A 20,311-nucleotide genomic window follows, 5' to 3' on the forward strand; every position below is an offset into this window, starting at 1 on the left:
TATTATGTTGTGTTGTGTTGTGTTGTGTTGCATTATACATTGGGAACATTTGCAAATGACAGTAAGGGAATAGAAAACAGAACTCATATAATATATTATAATAATATATTAATACAATAAGATCAACCTTTTCTAAGCACCTGAGCTTTTAAGACAGGGAGTTCAAAACATTTCCTCTGGCATTTTTTGTGACTTTCAATATTTACTTGAACTACCCTCTGAAATTTTTATTTAATATTTTAATAATTTAACAACACATGCACATATTCACAGTTCTCAGATGCCAGTTAATGTTCAAAAATGTTTCAACATGTTTCGAGCACTGGATTTTGGTATTTATTATCCCTGCAGTTTTTGTAATAGCAGCATTTTGACGCTTCATTGCATTCTCGAAACACACAACAATGTTTTTGTCTTGTCTAGAATACATAATGAAGCCACAAAAAGCTGTTACAACAAAAAAAGCAGTACGAGTGAAACCGATAACCCAGAACACCTGATTTTCCAGGTCTGAAATGACATCAGGCTCAGAGCAGATGGAAAAGCCCTTTGAAATCTGATACAGGAGTGTGAGACTGAGACTGAGACTGATGATGTGTAGAGCTGGAGAGTGTGTGACTGAAGTGTGTGTGACTCACGTGCCTCCTAATCACCCCGTCACCCCTGTTTTGTGTGGAATCTCATTGTCAAAGCAACTAGTCTCCCATTACGCCTCTCTGTCCCGCACAGCACACACTCGTTCCGCCCCTCCCTGTGCCTGTGGCAATCTGGTGTCCTGTTTAAAGAGCGGTGGGTCCTCATGGGATGTATGTGCAACAGACAGTGGAGCCGGCAGGTCAATGAGCCGTATTGTCTCTCTTTACAAATCACTGTCAGACACCAGTGCCCGGCCTTCTGCTCGCACTCACTTCACACACACTTCACACGCTCACACTCGACTCCTGGATGGCCCCACAGTCACAGTGGAGACCTCAGGACTGGATTTGTCAGTGTGTCTACAGGTGGCTGAATATTTCAGAAGCTGAGTTTTTGTGAAAAAAAAAAAAAGTTTTTGAAAAGTTTCAAAGTTGGTTCAGAAACAGTTGTTTGTAATGTATAGTAATATATAAATAATATATTACAATTATTTCTGAAGGATCAGGTGACTCTGAAGACCGATGACTCAGAAAATAAAATTGTTTCTTTTTTTTTAAATTGTAATAATAATATGATAATTCTAATAATTTTAACTGCATTTTACATCAAATATATTCGGTGTTGTTTAGGTGGTTAGAAAATATTAAATTCAGTTTTTGATGTTTCTCATAAAATGATAGAATATGGAGAAAGAAATGTAAGAAATGAATGTGAATAGAGTTACAAATTCTGCAGAATATAATTCAGATAATTTAGTTTTGGAACTTTTGCATTCATATTAAAATCTTTGACATTTTAATAAATGGAAATAAATACAGAAACAAGGCAATAGTTATCATAGAGTGGATGTAAAGAACTGTTGGATGTGAATAGCATTTTTATTTTGGTCTGAGTTCAAATTTAAAATGTATCTCTATCTCCGTATATATTTAAAAGGTTTAAACTGTAGAACTGAATTAGTTTAATGGTTTGGAAAATGAGCAAACAGTTTGTTTAGATCTAGAGAGAAGCGAGACATTGTTTAGATCTAGAAAGAAGACACATCTCTGACTGACACAGTACTTTAGGATGTTATAGATGGTTGCCAGGGTGTTCTGACTGGTTGCTAGGTGGTCGCTAACTGGCCCAAGTCAATTAAGCCCAAAAGCAGGTCTCTACCCTAAAACCTGATGAAGTTCTCAAACGCACAAAGAGCAGCTTTAAATACTGCAGCCCTCGAAAACTAACTAGAGCTTAACACAGAGCAGATTGAGTTTGAATGGGACTCTCTTCTTATTTTCGTGAGGTCATGCCGGCTGAAAAAGGGACAAGATGAGTCTCTGGGGTAAAAGGTTGTTTGTGTATGAGACAAAGAAGGGTGGCAGATCGCAGGGCTGTTTAAGTGCCATGCTAAATTCATAAGTTGCAGCTGTATTCAAACAAACACAGTGGGAAAATGAAGGGAGAGCGAGGGAGAGACAGACAGAGAAAAGAGGAGGACGAACAGCAGAAAGAGCATTGAGCAGGACGGTAAAGAGGAGGAGGCGTGGTTCTCCACCCCTCATTTTCCAGCTCATTTGGTAGGACAGTGGGCAACAGTGAGCCCATTTACCCTGATCTTTTAACCCCAGTCAGACACCTGCTGTTGGAGTGTGTGAATGTGTGTGTGTGTGTGTGTGTGAGACGATGGCACTGGTGGTGAGACGGTGCCAGACAGAAACGAAACGGTTCTACAAAACATATGTCAACTGTACATTTTCTGGTTCATTCATTTGTCATTTGACTAAAATATGGATTTTTGATTTCTAAATGAAAAAGAAACCAATAAATTCAAAATAAAAGTGATCTAATAAGCTCTCATCTCTTAGTTCATTCTTCTTTTAAGAGTTTCTCTCTCTTTCTTTATCTGGCTAATCTGTTGTAATCCTCCAATTGATGAAGTGGTTTTATCTGACTTTATCTGACAGAGAAGACGGTAAAAACAAATAAAACAACATAGAACATTGACTTTTACATTTTATTTTTTATGAACATTTCCGAGACATTGTTTATCATCTGAATGAATTTTTACATATAATAGAATGTTTTTAATCAAATTTATAATAAGGTGTAACAGAGAAAGCTCTTAATGACTGTATATTAGGGAATTAAGATTAAAATAATAACAATAATAACGATCTTAATAAAAGTGAAAATATTTATCTAGCATAATTGCTTTTTTTCATTCCTTTTTCAATAAAAACTTAAATCTGAATGAATATTTACGTAATGCAATTCTAATATTTCGAAGTGTTATAGAGAAAGTTATATGTTATAAGTGTTACTGAGCAAGCTTTTTGTTCTGGGGTCAAGGCTGTCAAGGTTAAAAAGCCCTTATGTGGGCGATGAATGAGAACAAAGTGGACATTTGGCAAAGAACAACACCTCAATGTCACGGACTGAATTTCAATGCTTTATTCTTTAGCCATACGAAAAAGCTTCATTTTAAAAACTACCAAAAGTAGTAATATTTAGTAGCTCTTGCTTCATTGCATGCATAACAATAGTGCACAGCATCACCTTCTAGCTGTCACTGAGTGTAACAGTAAAGGCAACATAAACAGAAAGGCAGAGAAAACAACTGATATACATTATCATACATTATCATACTGCGAGTATAGTGGATCAAACAATGAGATACCTAAAGCTCATAAATGCATAAAATATTAACTGATAAAATATGAGCTGCGACTACAATGCTCACACTATAAACTGTAAGCGTTCCCTCTCTTCATCAGCAATGCCCACAGTCATTCACACATCAACAGCATGTTTAAACAGCATGTGGAAAATACTCCGCCCTTCTTAGGAAAGTACAGGTACAGTTATTTAGATTAGTTCGCTGCAGATCTAGATTTCAATCGCAGAATTACAGTCACCATATTTTATAAACACGTTAACCATTATCATGATTATTTTGTGGGATATTCATCATTAGGGTTCAATTAAAATCATCTGTTCCCCTTCTGCCAATCACATTCCGGAATCAGGGGCGTGTAGGAGTCTGTCCATTAAACGGCTGGCAGGATGACGCTCCTCTGGCCTCGGACTGAGTGAGAAGGGTGTGTGTCTCTGTGGGCTCAGAGTTTGGACTCTCTTCTGATGAGCTGGATGGGACATGCAGCCCAAGAGCTTCCTGTACTTTCAGAGACAGCTCCTGAGGACAGAGCAGTCAGAAAGCACTATGTAGTTTGCATGACCAGCAGGGGTATTTTTCAGAGCATATCAGCAGTCATATCTGTCCCATCTCACCTTGCAGTTTGTCAGCTGCAAATAAATCGCCTCTGCTCCACAGAGAACTGACTGCAGATCCAGCTTCATGGTCAGCTCATTAATGTGCTGGACACACACACACACACAGGTTACACGTTTAGAATCAACTGACATTTTCCCCGTTCTGCTTTATATTTTCATGGGCTTAAACAATTCTATGCTTACCTTCAGTATAGAGTTAAAATCATGATTTGAACCAATCAGCTCCCCTTTTTGTGACTCAAGAATGGAGCAGGCCATAAGTAAGTGGAAGTTTTCACAAGGCAGACGAGTCCACAGAACCTGCAAAACACTGCTGTTGTTACCATTCAATAAAACTACTCAAATCTTGAAATAAAATACTATATAAATTGTAGATGAAAACCTTAAACTAAACTAAAACTAGTGAGACAAAAACGGAGATAAAAAATAAATAAATCTGAATAGAAATCTATAAAAATCATATAATAATCTTAATATTACAAAATCTAAAACTAAAACTGAAATAAAAATAAATGAAATTTGAGTAGAAATAGAAAAAAAAAATCTAGAAATACTGAAATTAAATGGAATAAAAATAAATTTAATTTCAGAAGAAATATTAAAAAGTCTAATACTACAGAAACTGAAATAATAATAAATGGGATTTGAGTAGAAATATTTAAAAAAATCAAGAAATACTGAAACTAAAACGGAAATAAAAATAAATGAAATAGAAACAGAAATATAAAAAAAGAACATTACAAAAACTGAAACTTAAAAATAAATCAAATCTAAATAGAAACATATAAAAAAAATGACAATCACAAAATTGCTTACATATAAAATAAAAACAAGAACATAAAGCTACTTTATACCCAGAGCTTTTACATATACATATATACATACATATATACATACATATATATATATATATATATATATATATATTGATAACACTGATGAGAAGAGCATTTTTAATAATTGAATATAACAAATCATTATTAAAAATCTACATTTTGTGCTGCTTTTGTGCATGAAAATAAACTGATAGCAGATTGAGTATTCTTTTAAAGTTACTTAAACTGCAGGATATAACAGGAAACTACTGTAAGCTCACATGCTGTGTGTCAGCATATTTGGCTAAAATATATTAATTCAAATGAATTATAAACATATTATATTTAATATATCATCAATTATGATGAAAGTCATAGAAAACAATACAAATAACCTCCCTCTTACCTCCCAAAGACTCAAGATGTCTTCAAAAGAGAATTCTCTCTTAAACCAAATCAGCAACCAACGGAAACAGAAACAAAGTGAACCACTGTCCTGAGAGTCTAACAGAGAGGAAAAAAAATAAAAAATAAATTTTTTAACCAACTGGGCCTCCATGCATTAGCCGTTAGAGGGAAAAACACACAACTAGAAGGTAGAGGTTTCTAGAGATTAGTACCCAGGTAGTCACACAGCTCTGGATCAAGTGCTCTCAGCAGGAGGCTGAGCTGAAGCAGCTGCTGTTTCATAGCCTCTTGAGACTCTTCAAAGTTTTGGTGCTAAAGAAAGAGAAAGGCTTTATATCCACAGCTAACGCATCGATCGAACAACACAATCAAAAAACAAGTGTGTTTACTGACCACTAAATCCATAAAGCCTGTCAGACACCAGAAGGACTCCACCTCATTCTGGGTAACAAAGAGGAGAGGAGCCAGAAGATCACTCATCCCCTGGACATAACCTGCAGAGCGCAGTGAGAGAGAAAGAGTGATGAGAGACACAACAGCATCCTCTGGTGGTCTGTAGCTGGAGTTAAAACAACAGACAACGCACATACCCAGATCGAAGTTAAACATGCAGTACGTCATCAGTACGTCGTGGAGCAGAGTAAGTCCCGGGTTGTCATTCCCAGAAAAGAAGGAATTGTGTCTGTCCGTTCGATTCACATCCCGTTCTGTCCAATCAAAGAGCAGGAGCAAGTCAGATGTAGAAAGTGACCGGTCACACTTGCTGTAGGATCTATGACACAGCTGAACGTACCTATGAGGCTACGGTAGCCTCGGAAGAGAGAGTTCCTCATCTCCTGATCTTCACTTACTGACTTCCACTGAACCTTCATCCTGAAATACTCATCCCTGAAGAGACAAATAACAGACGCAAAGAGCGCAATATTAGAAGAATAAGTCATGTTTTAGAAGAAAAAGAGGCAGGGTAGACACATTATTGGCCATATCTTTCAGGTTTATGTGTATGAATTAAGTTTCGTATATATGGTAGATTAGAACGTAGAAATGCAAGTATAATTGCTGTTCTCAAAATTTGAGGTCAGTAAGCTTTTATTCATAAAGGTGCATTAAATATAGAATGTAATAATAAAAAAAAACTTTTCAAATAAATTCTATTTTTCTTTTCTGAAAAGGTTTCACTGTTTCCACAAAAATATTCTGTAGCACAACTGTTTTCAACATTGATAATACTAAAAATGTTTTCTTGAGCATCAAATCATCATATTAGAATGATTTCTGAAGGATCATGTGACGCTGAAGACTGGAGGAATGATCCTGGAAATACAGCTTTACCATCACAGGTATAAAATACTTTTAAAATTATATTATATATTATAAATTACATGAGATTACAATAGAAAACTTATTTTAAATGGTCATAATATTTCACAATATTACTGTTTTTACTGCATTTTAGTTCAAATAAATGTAACCTCTGTGAGCATAAGAGAGTACTGACTCCAAACTTTTGGACAGCAGTTCATCATATCCTGTGCTAAGCTTAGGTCTAAAGAGAAAAATGACACAGGAAACCACAACCGCCTCAAATGAATTAGGTAGTCGTATGGTAGATTAGATCTTAGAAATGTAAATATAATTAACCCTTCACAAAAAACTGCCCTCCTTAGTTACTGTTTCTATTTCTGACAAGTCATTGTGCCCTCACACCACACATCATGTCACACAGTGAAAAATACATCGCTGAACAAAGAGGAAACTGACAACGACAGAGCAAGTTACTTTTGCTATGAAACAAAGTCTTAGCACTCAAATTTTGTAATTTTTTAAGAAATTCAGACAATACTGTTTTTTGGCTCTTTAATGTATCGTGACAGATCCGTTCAAGAGTCACGTGAGCCGGTCATCTATTCATATTTAAATCATAAAATAAACATGAATGAACATCAGAAAATATTTTATTTCAACAGCGGAGAGATGTCAATACACACCATTTTTAAAGTTTAAGTCCACGGAAGTTAATTTACTACCCTGTCTGGTTTGTCTGTCGATAAAATAGGCGGATTCGACATCATGATTGGTCAGATCACCTGTCAGTCAAACTCTTTAAAGGGGGGGTGAAATGCTATTTCATGCATACTTAGTTTTTTACACTGTTAAAGAGTTGGATTCCCATGCTAAACATGGACAAAGTTTCAAAAATTAAGTTGTACGTTTGAAGGAGTATTTTTGTTCCAAAATAACCTCTTCCGGTTTGTCACAAGTTTCGGAAAGTTTTTTTCGAGTATGGCTCTGTGTGACGTTAGATGGAGCGGAATTTCCTTATATGGGTCCTGAGGCACTTCAGCAGAGCACTGAGAGGCTGAGCGCAGCCTGATCAGAGCGAGAGCGTCGCGAAAAGTCACAAAAGAAGTGTGTTTTTGGTTGCCAGGGCAAGACAACCCTGCACAGATTACCAAAAGAGAAACAGCATTAAGGGACCAGTGGATGGAGTTTATTTTTACAGAGCATCAACGGAGTTGTGCAAGTGTTTTTGTTTGTTCCCTGCATTTCGGATTGCACATCGTTTATTTCTTAAGGATAATGCAGTCCCAACAGAAAAGGGTCACGATTGTGTGTTGGAACCACATGCGGTGAGTAAAACTGCTTCAAATATCTCTGTGTTGTTAACTTAGCTATCAGCGCATAAGCACATCAAGTAAACAACATGCAATGTTGTTATCAAACTGCACTTTCCACATGTACAGCTTAAAAAAAAAAAAAGACGACAAATTGGAACTTAGTCATTTTCCAAAACCGCTAAGCAAATATATACATTTTCAGAAAATACCACATGGAGACGCCTTTGCTGATGCTGCTCTTGTTAAATTTCAGCATCTGGATCTGTGTCACAGCTTCCAAACGCTCTCAACTCAAAAGCCTTACTGGCGCTCGTGATTCTTTAGCTCCGCCCACACGTCACGCCTCCAGGCGCTCGTGTTTTTCCGGGAAAAATCGGTACAGACTATCTTTCTCTTATAAATATAATAAAAATAAAGACTTTTTGGAGTTATGAAGGATGCAGTACTACTCTATAGGTACTCAAGATTAACAGGATATTGAGTGAAAACGAGCATTTCACCCCCCCTTTAACAGTGGTCAGTTGCTGTTATAATTCATCCAGCAGAGTTCAGTAAGCTTTTATTCAGCAGAAATGCATCAAATTAATCAAAAGGAATCATTTCAAATTAGGGCTGAAATGATTCCTCGAGTAACTCGATTACAAAAAATTATCGAGGCAGAGGAATTTGCCTCGATAATTTTTTGTAATCGAGTTACTCGATAAAAGCCTCTTTTAATTTATTTTAAATCTCACGTCAGGTTCTTTCGCAATGTTTTTTTTTTTTTTGTGACACAACGGGGTACGTCACCCACAAAGTGGAAGGAGACACAAGCGCTGAGTCTGAAATCGCAAACTGCAAGGAGTCAGCAGTGTTTTGATTTGAGGGCGCGGGCAAACGTAAAGAGAACGTCGTGGCGTGCGTCCATTGCAAGATAGAGCTGGCATACCACAACTAGGGCCCTGTGATTTCCCGATGCAGAAAAAGCGGCGGGAATCAAAAAACGGAATTTACAGTTTAACACGGAATTTGACAAATTATGAATGAATGAATCAAAAACGGGTAATTGGACTAATATCTGTAAATATTATCATTATAATCTATTTAAATATAAATCCTGCATGTTCTGTGTGTCTCTGTTAATGAACGGAGCAGAAGCATGACTTCCTTTATCACACACACTGAAGCGAGATTTCAGCATCTGATGTCTCACTAAATAAGGACGTGAGCAAAGGAAAAATATTCGATAGCTACAGCCCTATTTCAAATGACTTCTGTTATTTTTATCCTAAAAAGGTTTCACTGCTTGCTAAAATATTACTGTTTTCAGCACTGATAATACTAAAAATGCTTCTTGAACAGTAAATCAGCATATTAAAATGATTTCTGAAGGATCATGTGACGCTTAAGACTGGAGTAATGATGCTGGAAATACAGCTTTACAATCACAGGAATAAAATACATTTTAAAATATATTACAACAGAAAGAATGTATTATAAATGTCATAATATTACTATTTTTACTGCAGTTTTGTTCAAATAAACGCAGCCTCTGTGAGAATACTTGTTTTATATGAAGAAATAAACTCACTGACCCCAACATTTTTGACAGTAGTACATATCCTGTGCTAAGCTTATGTCTAAAGAGATATAATTGAATACTGACACAGTAAACCACAACAGCTGCAAATGGTTAACTGGGTACACTTTTTTTTGTTTTTTTTAACCCCTTTGTGGTTTGTGTTTGAACAAAATGTGTTTAGCTCACGTTTTCACCCGAAGGATGTCCTCTCTCTCTTTGGTTGTGCTGTCCCACGGGTAGAAGCCCAGTAAGAACTTCCACACCTCCTTCCGCAGAGATGGAACAATGCCCTAGAAAAAGCAGGAAAGGTTTGACTCAATGGTCCCTTTATTGGTTTGTGGCATGTAAACAGGATTAGAAATATCGCTGAAACCTAGACGGACCCCTCTAAACACCAGCTTCTTGACCTTCTGTGGATCAGTGACACGGCCCTCTGGATCCAAAAACCGATCCCAGTTATCCAAAGGCTTTCCTCTTTTGACCTCCGGTCTGGGGCCGAGCTCTGCCCCCTGGTGGAATACAATCTCTTTTTTAAGTTTATGCACAATCGGCATTTATACACAAACAGCCAGCAGGACTCTCCGTAACTCACGCAGGTAATGAGCTCAAAGCCTGGCTCCTCATCAGCGGAGTGTGGGAAATGGGCATCTTGTGGCGAGCGGTTACCGAGGGGCGACTCTGGGTGTCTAAGAGCTCCCCGGAAGAAGTTAGTCACTTTGGAGAAGCCCCCAAACGTGGTCGCGTAAGGGTCCTGAATGAACCTCTGTAGATAGGACCAGTCGGATGGCATGTTTACAGGACCTCTGAAACTATGGCTTCAACCTCATTAAAACACAACATACATGACTTACAGACACTAGATCTGCACTGGTATCATCAAAGAGGTGCAGCTCATCGAACGACTGCGACAGGGCACCAGAATCATGCGGGTACGCCAGGAAGAGCCGACCATCCATGGGAGACCTTACGGAAGAATGTGTCACATATAGGTTCTAAGATGCAAAAGTGTTGGTTGTAAAAGATTAATTAGCATGCCACTCACGGGGCCAGTCTGATGTAACGCTGCATGGCTTTTAGCAGCTCTCTAGTGCCCCCTCGATGGAAGTGCAGGGGAGGGAGAGGATCACCCCCTCTGGTGGTCATCACCAAGAAGTTCCTGCCCAGAGAGAAGCGAGCCCTCCGGAGAGAGTACAGCTCTGAAAGGGGCAGGGAGAAGCCCCACTGACCTGCCAAAAGACATAATCGTACCTGAGCATGTAGAGTATGTAAACACAAGCGCACTTCAACTAGGGGTGAGGGAAAAACATTGATACAGCTTAGTATCGCAATATTTTCCGTGGCAATACTGTATAGATAAAGGGATGCCAAGTATCAATCTTTTATTATACTATTTGGTAGAATAAAAAAATGTATTTCATTACAGCCCACAAGATGTTAGAGCTGAATTTTTTTATGATGAGGTCATGCAGTAAGTTAATAAAATAATGATGGTGGCATCGCGGAAAGTTATGAGGAAAGCCCTGTCCACGTTTAAATCTGATGTAAGACTAATGTTTTATTTAATATAAATTTAACAGTAATTTACTTTCAAATGCCCCAATTGCTGAAATGTCCGACTTTGCACAACTTTTTTTGTACAAGTTGCATTGTTCAAAATCCCTGTAGTAGCACAGCAGTGCATACTGGTCTACATTTAATTAATGTGGACTAGATAAGACGGTAATACAAAATTTAATTTGCCAGGTGCATGAAACATTATGACAGGTTTTCAAGAAAGTGTTGGTCAGTATGTCTGCTTGACAATCCCATTTTGCATTGCAGCAATACAATTGAAGTGAGATAAAGAAACATACATTTTATTTTTAGTAAAAACAGATCTTTACAAAGTTTTCTTTTGGGGAAATAATTTGAAGTTGCAAAAAGGTAAGAAATTACAATACATCCCAATATATTTAAAATAATAATAATATTGTATTGTGATAAAAGCGTATCGTGAGGCCTCATCTGAGATGCACCAGTTTGGCGCAGTACCTGTTTCTCTGACTGGTGGATGCTCTTGCCGTCTTTCCTTCTTGACTGTACTGATGACGGCCCAGTCTGGCTCATAGCCCGGGTCAAACTTAGTTTCCTCTTCCCCTCCTTCCCCGTCCTTTCATGAAACAGAATATAAGAGAGAATAAGAGAAGAACAGATTTTTAGCAAACAGAACACCATTCAAGAATTTGGAGTTAGTAAGTTTTTTATTGTTTTAATGTTTTTGTTTTTAACAAAGCTACATTTATTTGCTCAAAAATGCCTTAAACACTAATACTGCAAAAATACTATTACAACTGTGTTGTATTTTAATATATTTTAAAATGTAATTTGTTAATGTGAGCAGCAGTCATTATTCCAAACTTCAGTGTCACATGATCCTTCAGAAATCATTGTGATATGCTGATTTAATGCCATTTACATTACATTTATATTTAGTCATTTAGCAGATGCCTTTATCCAAAGCAACTTACAAATAAGGACATCAGAAGCACTCAAAACCAACAAAAGAGCAGTAACAGGTTACTACTATGACCCAGTAAGGCTAATGCAGTACATGTAGCTAGGATTTTTTTAAATGATAAATAAAAGAAAACAAGAAGATAGAATAGAAAACAAATAGAGCATGCTCATGTTAAAGGATCTTTTTTATATAAAGTAAAAAAATGAATAAATAGCAAAAGAATACAGAATGCTGTTAGAGGGTAATTTTTTTTTAATAAGAAGAACACAAGTAGTTAGAATTAAAAAAGAATAGAGAGTGGAAGTGTTCGAGGGGCAGGTATTTTTTAATAAATAAAAAGTAAACACGTGGATAAAATAGAAATAGAATAGAGAGTGCTAGTGCTGAAGGGTCATGTGTAGATGAAAGAGGTGTGACATCGGCTGCTCAGATTGAGTTGGGCAGGTCATGACTTGCCAAAGTATTTTTATAGAGATGTATGGTTTTATTGTATGTGTGCAAATATCTTCAGTAGGACAACACTGTATAATTTCCATTAATTTAAACGACCTTTATTTCCATGACTTTACAAATTCCCCAAAAAACAGTTTTTACATTGAGCACGTTAAATTCAATATTGATTTTAAAGGAGCATGAGACAAGTGAAGTTTGAAGTGTCCCATCCTCTACTCAAGTCTTTCTCTTACCAACCTTTCTGGTGTAGAAGACAGCAGGAGCATTTCTCACATCCTCTTCGACCGGGCTCCACTCCAGCGCCGGCTCTCCACCCTGGAAGAGTTTCAGTGTCATTTTTTAAATGGTGTTAACAGACAGAACAAACATTTACTGACATATAACTTGATTAATAATACAGAAGCACATCAAAGTGTTTAATAATGGCATATGTTAATCCCGATAGTGTTTTGATCATACCCGCTCAACTATCCGGATGAAGCCGGGGATTGTGGTGTCCTGATTGCTTCTTTTGGCATTGGTGTGGAGGTAAACACCCTCCTTCTCAAAGATCAGCTGATCAATGACATAATACATCACACTTTTACAACAGGACCATATGTCAGCCAAAACTACAGAGGAATACTTTGAAACAAGCGGCCAATATATACGATCATCCTTAAGTTTTGATCATGTCAACAGCATTAAACAGATTGTAATTAATTTAAACGTTAGCTTTTTAATTAGTTTTTTCTAATAACAAAACAGTAAAAATATCAGTCCATCATAGAGACATGACAGTGACTAAACCTTCTGGCTTGAACGACATGTCAGCAGTCATCAGCCTGGGCTATCGCTAACTAGCTTCAGCTAGGGAAAAACGGTCTTTTCCTGAGATGTTAAATGCGTAAAAAGGTAAAAATGTATATATGGCTTTGTATGATGTCATGTCAAATATGACATCGTCGATCAAAACTTAAGGTTACTGACAAACAATATCGCTACTCACCTTGTAACTCTCTGGCTTCGCCTCCATTCCTCCTGCTGCGCTCGCTCGCGTAGTTTGACCAAAACAATCACACTTCCGGTTTTTTCCTGGATGACACCGCCCACCCCGTCGCAGCAGCCAATCAGAAACTGATAAAGCATGACGTTGTCTTTATTGTGTTGTTTTTGAAGATGGTAATGAGTATGATGTTATTAGCATATATTTGTTGATTTTTACATACTATAATGGTAATACAAAGGTAATACAAATAATAAAAAAATAGATTATTTGTAAAAATAAAAAAATAAAAAAGGCCTCGTATTTGTTTGTTTTTTCTGAACGATACCTCTGCACATGTATTGTGTACAAGAGTGCGTCCACTCTTATGTTGCCATGTCCGCTTATTTCGCGTATATTGTTTTTGAGATTTGGCTCTCAGATGAATAAGATTAGTCCCTGTGTTGTATCTTGTACTGAATTTTAGATAGAGGTTTTTGGGATATAACGACTTTCCCCAAGTGTTTTTTTTTTATTTAATTTGCTTTTCCTGCCCCATGGTGCACAAATGTGTGTGTGTGTGTGTGTGTGTGTGTGTGTGTGTGTGTGTGTGTGCACAGCTGAGAAATGTATTCACTTATTGTTACTATATTCGAGCAGGCTGGATACATTACATATTTTGTAAGTGTTATCGCTGTAAATTGCATTTTAGTATTGGTTAAGCCATAGGTTTTTAATATGGCTCATTTTCACCACTGGGTTCTGTGGAAAAACAGTGTAAAAATGCATCTATAATAATAATAATAATAATAATAATAATAATAATAATAATAATAATAGACATAAAATTAAATAATTTGAATATATCATAATGGTACAGTACTAGTGAGTAGAAAATTGTAAAGTTTAAAAAAATTCTAACATTTAAAATATTGGTACAATATTAATTTTTCCCAGTATAAATTTGGTCTTTATATTTGAAGTATGGAAAATATATACAGTATATGCCTTTTATATTTTAGGATGGGGTCCCTCACACAAGGATGGTTATATTTGGGGCCCAAGGTGTCAAAAACAATTAAGACCCCTGGGTAAATCTAAGTTTTGTGTGTGTGTGTGTTTTAATCAACCAACAGAAAGGATGAAGAAAAAAAAAGGTCGCTTATTTATGGAGCAAAAAGTCTCAATAAAGATAAATTCACACACTACATTCACATATGAGACTCTTTTGGCTGCATACTTATTTAGTGCTTGTTTTTCAGACCATTTGCGTGTTTCTTCTGCGCAATCTGGCAACACTGGTCTGCTCCTGCTGTAAACAGCGCTGTGCTGAGTGGAGTCTAGGGGAGAGACAGGCACGGGTAAAAAAGCTCCTTACAAAGAGGGTTTAATAAAGTTTAGAAGTAAAGGACGATTGTGACAGAGCCGGGAGAATATAACGAGGGTAAGTCAGTCACTTGCTTTTCTTTTCTCGAATCATCCCGATGCATTTTTAATTGTGCAAAAATATTAAATGGATTTTAGCTGCACTGCTAACGCTGGAGCGCACTGGCCTGTGTATTTCACTTGGCCACTCTCCAATGAACTGATCAACAAGCTTTAAAGCAGTTAATGTCGTAATGCAAATAAATACCCCGCTGTTTAGCTGTTGATTTTGCCAACTGCATATTAAACTGACAGTGACAAATGCAGTAGAAATCATGGCTGGCTGTTCTTCATGTTGTCCCGAAAATGCGAGAAACGGACAGATTCGCTGCATGCAAGTAACACAACAGGCCTCGACAATGATTTTTACCGTTTCACAAAGCCTGGTCGGTTCTCATTTAAACCAGTACGTCCCAAACAAACGTGTACGTGTGCTACACGTGCAAGGGGAATGGAGGCGTAACTTACTCATCAAAGTGAGCTGGGGGGGTTGTTGATTTTTCAAACAAACTGGTTTTTAAGCTTTTCTACAGTTCCAAATGTCACCATGGACCACAAAACCAGTCATGAGGTCAGTTATTATTAATTGAGTTTAATACATCATCTGAAAGCTGAATAATTACGTTTGTTAATATTTGGTCGAGATGCAACTATTTGAAAATCTGAGGGTGCAAAAAAAAATGCCTTTAAAAGTATACAAATCAAGTTCTTAGATTATTCATTTTACTAATAATTTAAGTTTTTATATATTTACAGTTGGGAATTTACAAAATATCTTGATGGAGCATGATCTCTACTTAATGGTGATTGTCTTTAGAAACGTGTTTTGTTATGCTGGTTGAAATTCTCTTCACATCCCAATATCAGTCATGGAAGTTAAGTGGTCTAAATTTATTTATTTGTAATTATATATTTTGTGTAAGGCATGGGACCAAATATATACGTCCAATCAAAATGCTTGGTCCAAGCGTTTTAATTGGCTTTCCTACCTGCCTATCCAGGTATGTATCTGCATGCCTCTGCATACCCTGTTTGCGCAGACAGAATACGTCATCAGTGTGTTCACGCACACTGTGCAGACAGAGCTACAGACAGATGGCAGACAAATAACAAAAACACAGTATTCCTTCCTGGTGTGGTAGTACTTTTAATGTTTTCTCTCTGGTTAATGAAACATGATGTATCCCAGCGGTTCCCAATTTCAGTGCTCACGCACATATTTTGCATGTCTCGCTTGTTTAACACACCCGATTCAGATGACCAGCTCGAGCTACGTGAATGAACTGTGTTCCAATTGATATGATCCCCACACCGTGTTCATTGCTCCTTTTCCTGAGCAGGGCTTTACTTCACTTCGGAACTTTGGTACCGAACTTTGGGAACCGCTGATGTAGCCTATTGTAGTAATGTTGTGTCTGGTATTCTGGTCTGTGAGCATAAATGCGTTCAGGGGGCGTGGCTTTGAACAGCAATTGCATGGAGGGTGGGAGGTTCACTTACAGTGCAATCAGGCTAATGTTAGCATTTTCCAAGCTCTCCTATTGCACCTTTAATATCCTAATGATATTTGGCATAAAATAAAAATGGACAGTTTTGACCCATACAGTGTATTGGTGGCTATTGCTACGATTGCTACTTATTGGTTTTGTGGTCCAGGGTCACAATGCATGTTCATTTTGTCTAAATAAGCTCGATAGTGTGCTCTTGTTATACCGGTATATTTATGCATATTATCTTGTCTTTTCTAGGTAACATCAACAAGTGGTGGCATCCTCCCATCTCTCCCCTAGTTCTCTCCTGCACGCAGACACCTCCACCCATTTCAGTTGTGCCTCTTCTAACAGTACCATCAGCAGTAACTAAACCAAGTTCTCATTACCAAAGAGTGCTAACCACAAAACGCATTTCATAAACACAGACAAACACCTTCTACACACACACCAGCATTCCAACATTCCAAAAGAACGAATTCTGAAAACATCAGTTCAACAGAGCCATAGGTTGTTGCATAAACCCATCATGGCCTCTGTCATCAAATCCTCTAACCCCGAGATCCCCGATAATCACAAGGAGAGCTGGCTGGCGCTGCTCGCGGCTGCTGAGGCTTACAGTCAGACGTCCGGTTGTGATTTGGCCATTCTGACCGCCTATAAGAAGTTCCGTCCTTCCTGGGTCGAGGTGGAAGGAACTAGGAATCAAGAAGGGGGTGGTACTCAGATGCGGAAGTTTGATTATGCATATCATGTTTGGGGACCAGGGGCCCTAGCGGAGTCATCAGGGCGATACATGGATGACATCGCAGTTCTGCACTCCACCACTGTACTGACGGCTCAGAGACACATACGTCTGAATGCAGAGGAAGGAGGAGCCAAATTGGGCGTGGATGTGCCGTCTGACAGGCTGGTGAATGCTGTTTACTTTATTCTTTTTCCTTTTTGAGTGCAACGCCTCGTGATTTACTGTGTCCTCTTTCTAAAGAGCTTGACTGGAGATGGAGTCGGGACTGTTAGTCCCAACATGAGGCTCTATTCTCAGAGCTACCCGTCGATCTACAGCTCGGCCGCTGTTATTGGCCAGCCAGGCAGTCAGCATGGGAACGGAGAGCGTGACTGGGAGAAAGCGGTGATGGAGGAATGTGAGAAGGAAAGAGAGAGGACGGACATTGTGGACTTGGAGGAAGAGGATGAGGAGGAAGACGAGGAGGAAGAGGATTTGGATGGGAGGAGACGTAACCTGAATGAATCGGCAGGTAAATGCACCTACTTTTTTGTTTGTTTTCAGATTAGAAGGGGTTTTCGGCACTGCAGAACTCAAATTCAAAATGAATGGATCTAACTTTCTTTCTCAGGTGTGTTTTCAATGGATGAGGATTCTCTGTCCCGGGACTGCGAGCCCTTTTTCGAGTCTGATGGGGAGGAGGAGAGCACTGATGGTGAATTATTGTTCTTTTTTTCTTCATATATTTTAGATGGGAAAACCCATAAAAAGAAAAACAAAAACTGTTCAAAGAGATCTTTATCTGAATTATGACACCAGTCTGTTTTTATTGCTGTCGTTCATATATTTCTATCTGTTTGATTGCTGCCAGGCTCTCTGAGTGAGGAAGCACCCCCCCCTCGGCGTGGCTTGGCAATGGGTCACCTGGCGTCTCGCTCCTCTAACCCCATGGCAATGGCTCGTTCACTGCCTGTGTCTATACCAGTGTGGGGCTACAGGAACGCCCATGCCCCTCAGGGCGACTCCCACAGTGGAGAACGGGTCAGTTACTCATCCGCTTCATACATGCCCTCATCCACATACCCCACTTCAACAGCTTCATAGAGATTGACAATTCAAATAGTTTTCTTTTGCAGATTATATATGCACTTTTAATACAAAGGATGTGTAAAAATGTAGAGAAATCACAAAATTATGCCACCCACTAGGTTGAACATTTGGACCAAAATTTGAGGCAAAATTGTATTAATCCTCTATTAAGTTCATAACAGTTTCATACAAATGGAGGAAAAGGGCCAAAGAGAAAAACAGATTGTTATTATAGATACATACTTTTTATAAGTTTTGGATTGATTGTGTTTAAAAAAAATAATTTTTTAATGTTTTTGAAAGAAAATATAGTTAAAAACAATTATATTTTGAAATATTATTACAATTAATAAAATAACTTTTTTATTTTAATATATTTTTGTGAAATGTTTTAAAAACAGTTGTACTTACTCCGTTTGTGGTGTTGTATAGTGTAGTATATTCCGATTTCTGGTTCTGTAATCGATTCCTCACTGTTGTTTTCGATTCTTTTTTCGATTCTTGTTTTTTTTTCTTAGATAGAAGGAACCTAATCTCACCATGATGACTGCAGGATAGGTCATAGAATGTATCCTTATCATCATAATATGAAACTTTATTCGTGGTCATACGTAAATAGACGATACGTAAATTTAAATTTTTCATTTCAATTAGTCATAGCCCACAGCTCAGCAGGGACATGGGTTTATTGCATGAATTAAACAAGACATGAAGTGTATAAAATAAACGTGCACAGTTCAGCTGAGTGATGAAGTTTACTTTGACTGCATGCTTTGCACAACCTAACCAGAACCAGTATTTTCCACTGGAAAATGACTTTGAAATTATACTGTTTGTTTTTTCGATACAATATTTTGTTGCCAAGTCTTCTCTGATTAACACCCTCACTTCAATTGTGACAAAATCCACTTATATAACCCTTACATAATGGGTTTTTGTAGAATAACAATTGAAGAATGGCAATGAATTATCACTTTTACACTTGTTTTTATCACTTGATTAAAGTGTCTCTTTTGTTTTAGGTGGGCTGTACAGACCTGGACCACATAGCTGCCAGTATGAAAGCCCTGCTGGTCCCCGGAGCCACAGACGGAACGGAGATGTTCGGAGCGCTGCCACGACCTCGCCTTAACACGGGCGACTTCTCTCTCAAGCATTGAGACAGGACGAATGTGTGCGTATGTATGTTTGAGCGTGCATGAGAACGAGAGGAGGGGGAGCCATGAGCATGTGTGTGTGCGAAAGTGATTTGAACAGAACTGGAGAGTTTGATGGATGTTTTTAGCGAAGATGTTGCCAAAATTGAAGCTTTTCCTGCATATCATTAGCATTTATGTGGCACTGAAAGTGGCGAAACCTTGACCAACCCTTCATGTCTGCAGCAGGAGGATGAGAGGGTTGATTCGCATGTCTTAATTTGAGAATTTCTTTTGGCTTTGACCGAATGGTTGTGGCAGACTTTAGTTACATAGTGCATTTCATTGAGTAACACTAACAGAGTAAACGTACGTGATTACGTTACTAATCATACCCAGTAACTGTCCTCTGCAGTGTGGGATTCACTGATAGTATATGAGCCTATTTACACTCTGAGATACTCGCACATCCATCAACAGAGGAGCATTGTACATTAGCAAACACTACATGTTCTTGGATATATAGACCGCTGCGTTCAGATGTGAATTCAGTAGTGTATATTCTGATTGCCAAAGCTGACTAGATGTTAATGTGAATGCTTGCAAATGATGTCATTCTCTGCCTGTGTGCACTCACTTTTATTTCAGATACTGTCCTGAAGACTTTCTAAATCTATGCTTTGTGAAGCAAAATACAATGAAAGGACTTTTCACCCACTAATGACAAGTGTTTCTGCATTATGTAACTGATTCATGTTCTGATAACTGATACAAATGCAGAAATACCCATTTTTGATTAGCAACTTGAAAACCTTGATCGATTGAAGGCAAATATGAGGGTTTACAACACTAAGGATGTCAACCAGCTTTGTGTTCACAACTGTTTAATGTTTAAGTAAATGCGTTTTGAATAAACAAGTTGTTTGTTGTCAAATTATGTTGCCCTCTGTTTCTTGTTAGCATTTTAAAGTCCAACGATTTTATCTTGGCGTGATCTGATCGAGCTGAGGAAAATAAGCGCAACTCTCTGAGGAAAGTCGATGCTTCCTGAGCTCAACAGAGGGCGCTGTGGTGTTTCTGTAGTTTTTGTTTTACGCCAAGGCAAGCTATCCTTTAGCTTTCCTTTATGCGTTTATCTAGCTTTTATTCTAAGCATCTTACACATGAGTTAGGCCTATACACCAAAACAATTGATCTTAAGTTTATTTCCATTCCTACT

At 37.9% G+C, this 20,311-nt stretch overlaps 2 protein-coding genes across 3 annotated transcripts; one reads left to right on the forward strand and one right to left on the reverse strand.

The window, feature by feature from the left end:
• Window positions 1-3,046: 3,046 nt before the first annotated feature.
• On the reverse strand, window positions 3,047-13,328 carry LOC113047029 (TBC1 domain family member 17-like). The gene is made up of 17 exons (XM_026208267.1): window positions 13,250-13,328; window positions 12,721-12,816; window positions 12,499-12,576; window positions 11,343-11,460; window positions 10,354-10,537; window positions 10,163-10,274; window positions 9,904-10,074; window positions 9,695-9,820; window positions 9,498-9,601; window positions 5,926-6,020; window positions 5,723-5,839; window positions 5,526-5,626; window positions 5,345-5,444; window positions 5,131-5,228; window positions 4,093-4,209; window positions 3,907-3,993; window positions 3,047-3,811 (listed from the first exon to the last, which is right to left on the reverse strand). The coding sequence occupies exons 1-17, from the start codon at window positions 13,274-13,276 to the stop codon at window positions 3,641-3,643; spliced, it is 1,902 nt and encodes a 633-aa protein (XP_026064052.1). The 5' UTR covers window positions 13,277-13,328; the 3' UTR covers window positions 3,047-3,640.
• A 1,190-nt stretch (window positions 13,329-14,518) lies between these two features.
• On the forward strand, window positions 14,519-20,007 carry LOC113047030 (uncharacterized). 2 transcript variants are annotated; one of them, XM_026208268.1, is made up of 6 exons: window positions 14,519-14,669; window positions 16,399-17,053; window positions 17,129-17,399; window positions 17,499-17,582; window positions 17,739-17,908; window positions 18,979-20,007. In XM_026208268.1, exons 2-6 carry the CDS (start codon window positions 16,670-16,672, stop codon window positions 19,114-19,116), a joined length of 1,047 nt encoding a protein of 348 aa, XP_026064053.1. In that variant the 5' UTR covers window positions 14,519-14,669; window positions 16,399-16,669; the 3' UTR covers window positions 19,117-20,007. The 2 variants fall into 2 exon arrangements, with proteins under 2 accessions (XP_026064053.1, XP_026064054.1); XM_026208269.1 differs by lacking the exon at window positions 18,979-20,007 and adding an exon at window positions 18,475-18,559.
• The last annotated feature ends 304 nt before the right edge of the window (window positions 20,008-20,311 follow it).

Source organism: Carassius auratus, chromosome 28 (genome assembly GCF_003368295.1).
Source record: "Carassius auratus strain Wakin chromosome 28, ASM336829v1, whole genome shotgun sequence".
Classification (NCBI taxonomy): Eukaryota; Metazoa; Chordata; class Actinopteri; order Cypriniformes; family Cyprinidae; genus Carassius; species Carassius auratus.

Coding starts and splice junctions, on each gene's coding strand:
- LOC113047029 (XM_026208267.1), bottom strand. CDS start 13,276: ATGGAGGCGAAGCCAGAGAGTTACAAG. Junction 5,840..5,925: donor AGGCTACCGTAGCCTCATAG/GTACGTTCAGCT, acceptor TTGATTGGACAG/AACGGGATGTGAATCGAACG. Junction 5,229..5,344: donor AGAGCTGTGTGACTACCTGG/GTACTAATCTCT, acceptor CCTCTCTGTTAG/ACTCTCAGGACAGTGGTTCA.
- LOC113047030 (XM_026208268.1), top strand. CDS start 16,670: ATGGCCTCTGTCATCAAATCCTCTAACCCCGAGATCCCCGATAATCAC. Junction 17,054..17,128: donor ATGTGCCGTCTGACAGGCTG/GTGAATGCTGTT, acceptor CTCTTTCTAAAG/AGCTTGACTGGAGATGGAGT. Junction 17,583..17,738: donor GGAGGAGGAGAGCACTGATG/GTGAATTATTGT, acceptor GATTGCTGCCAG/GCTCTCTGAGTGAGGAAGCA.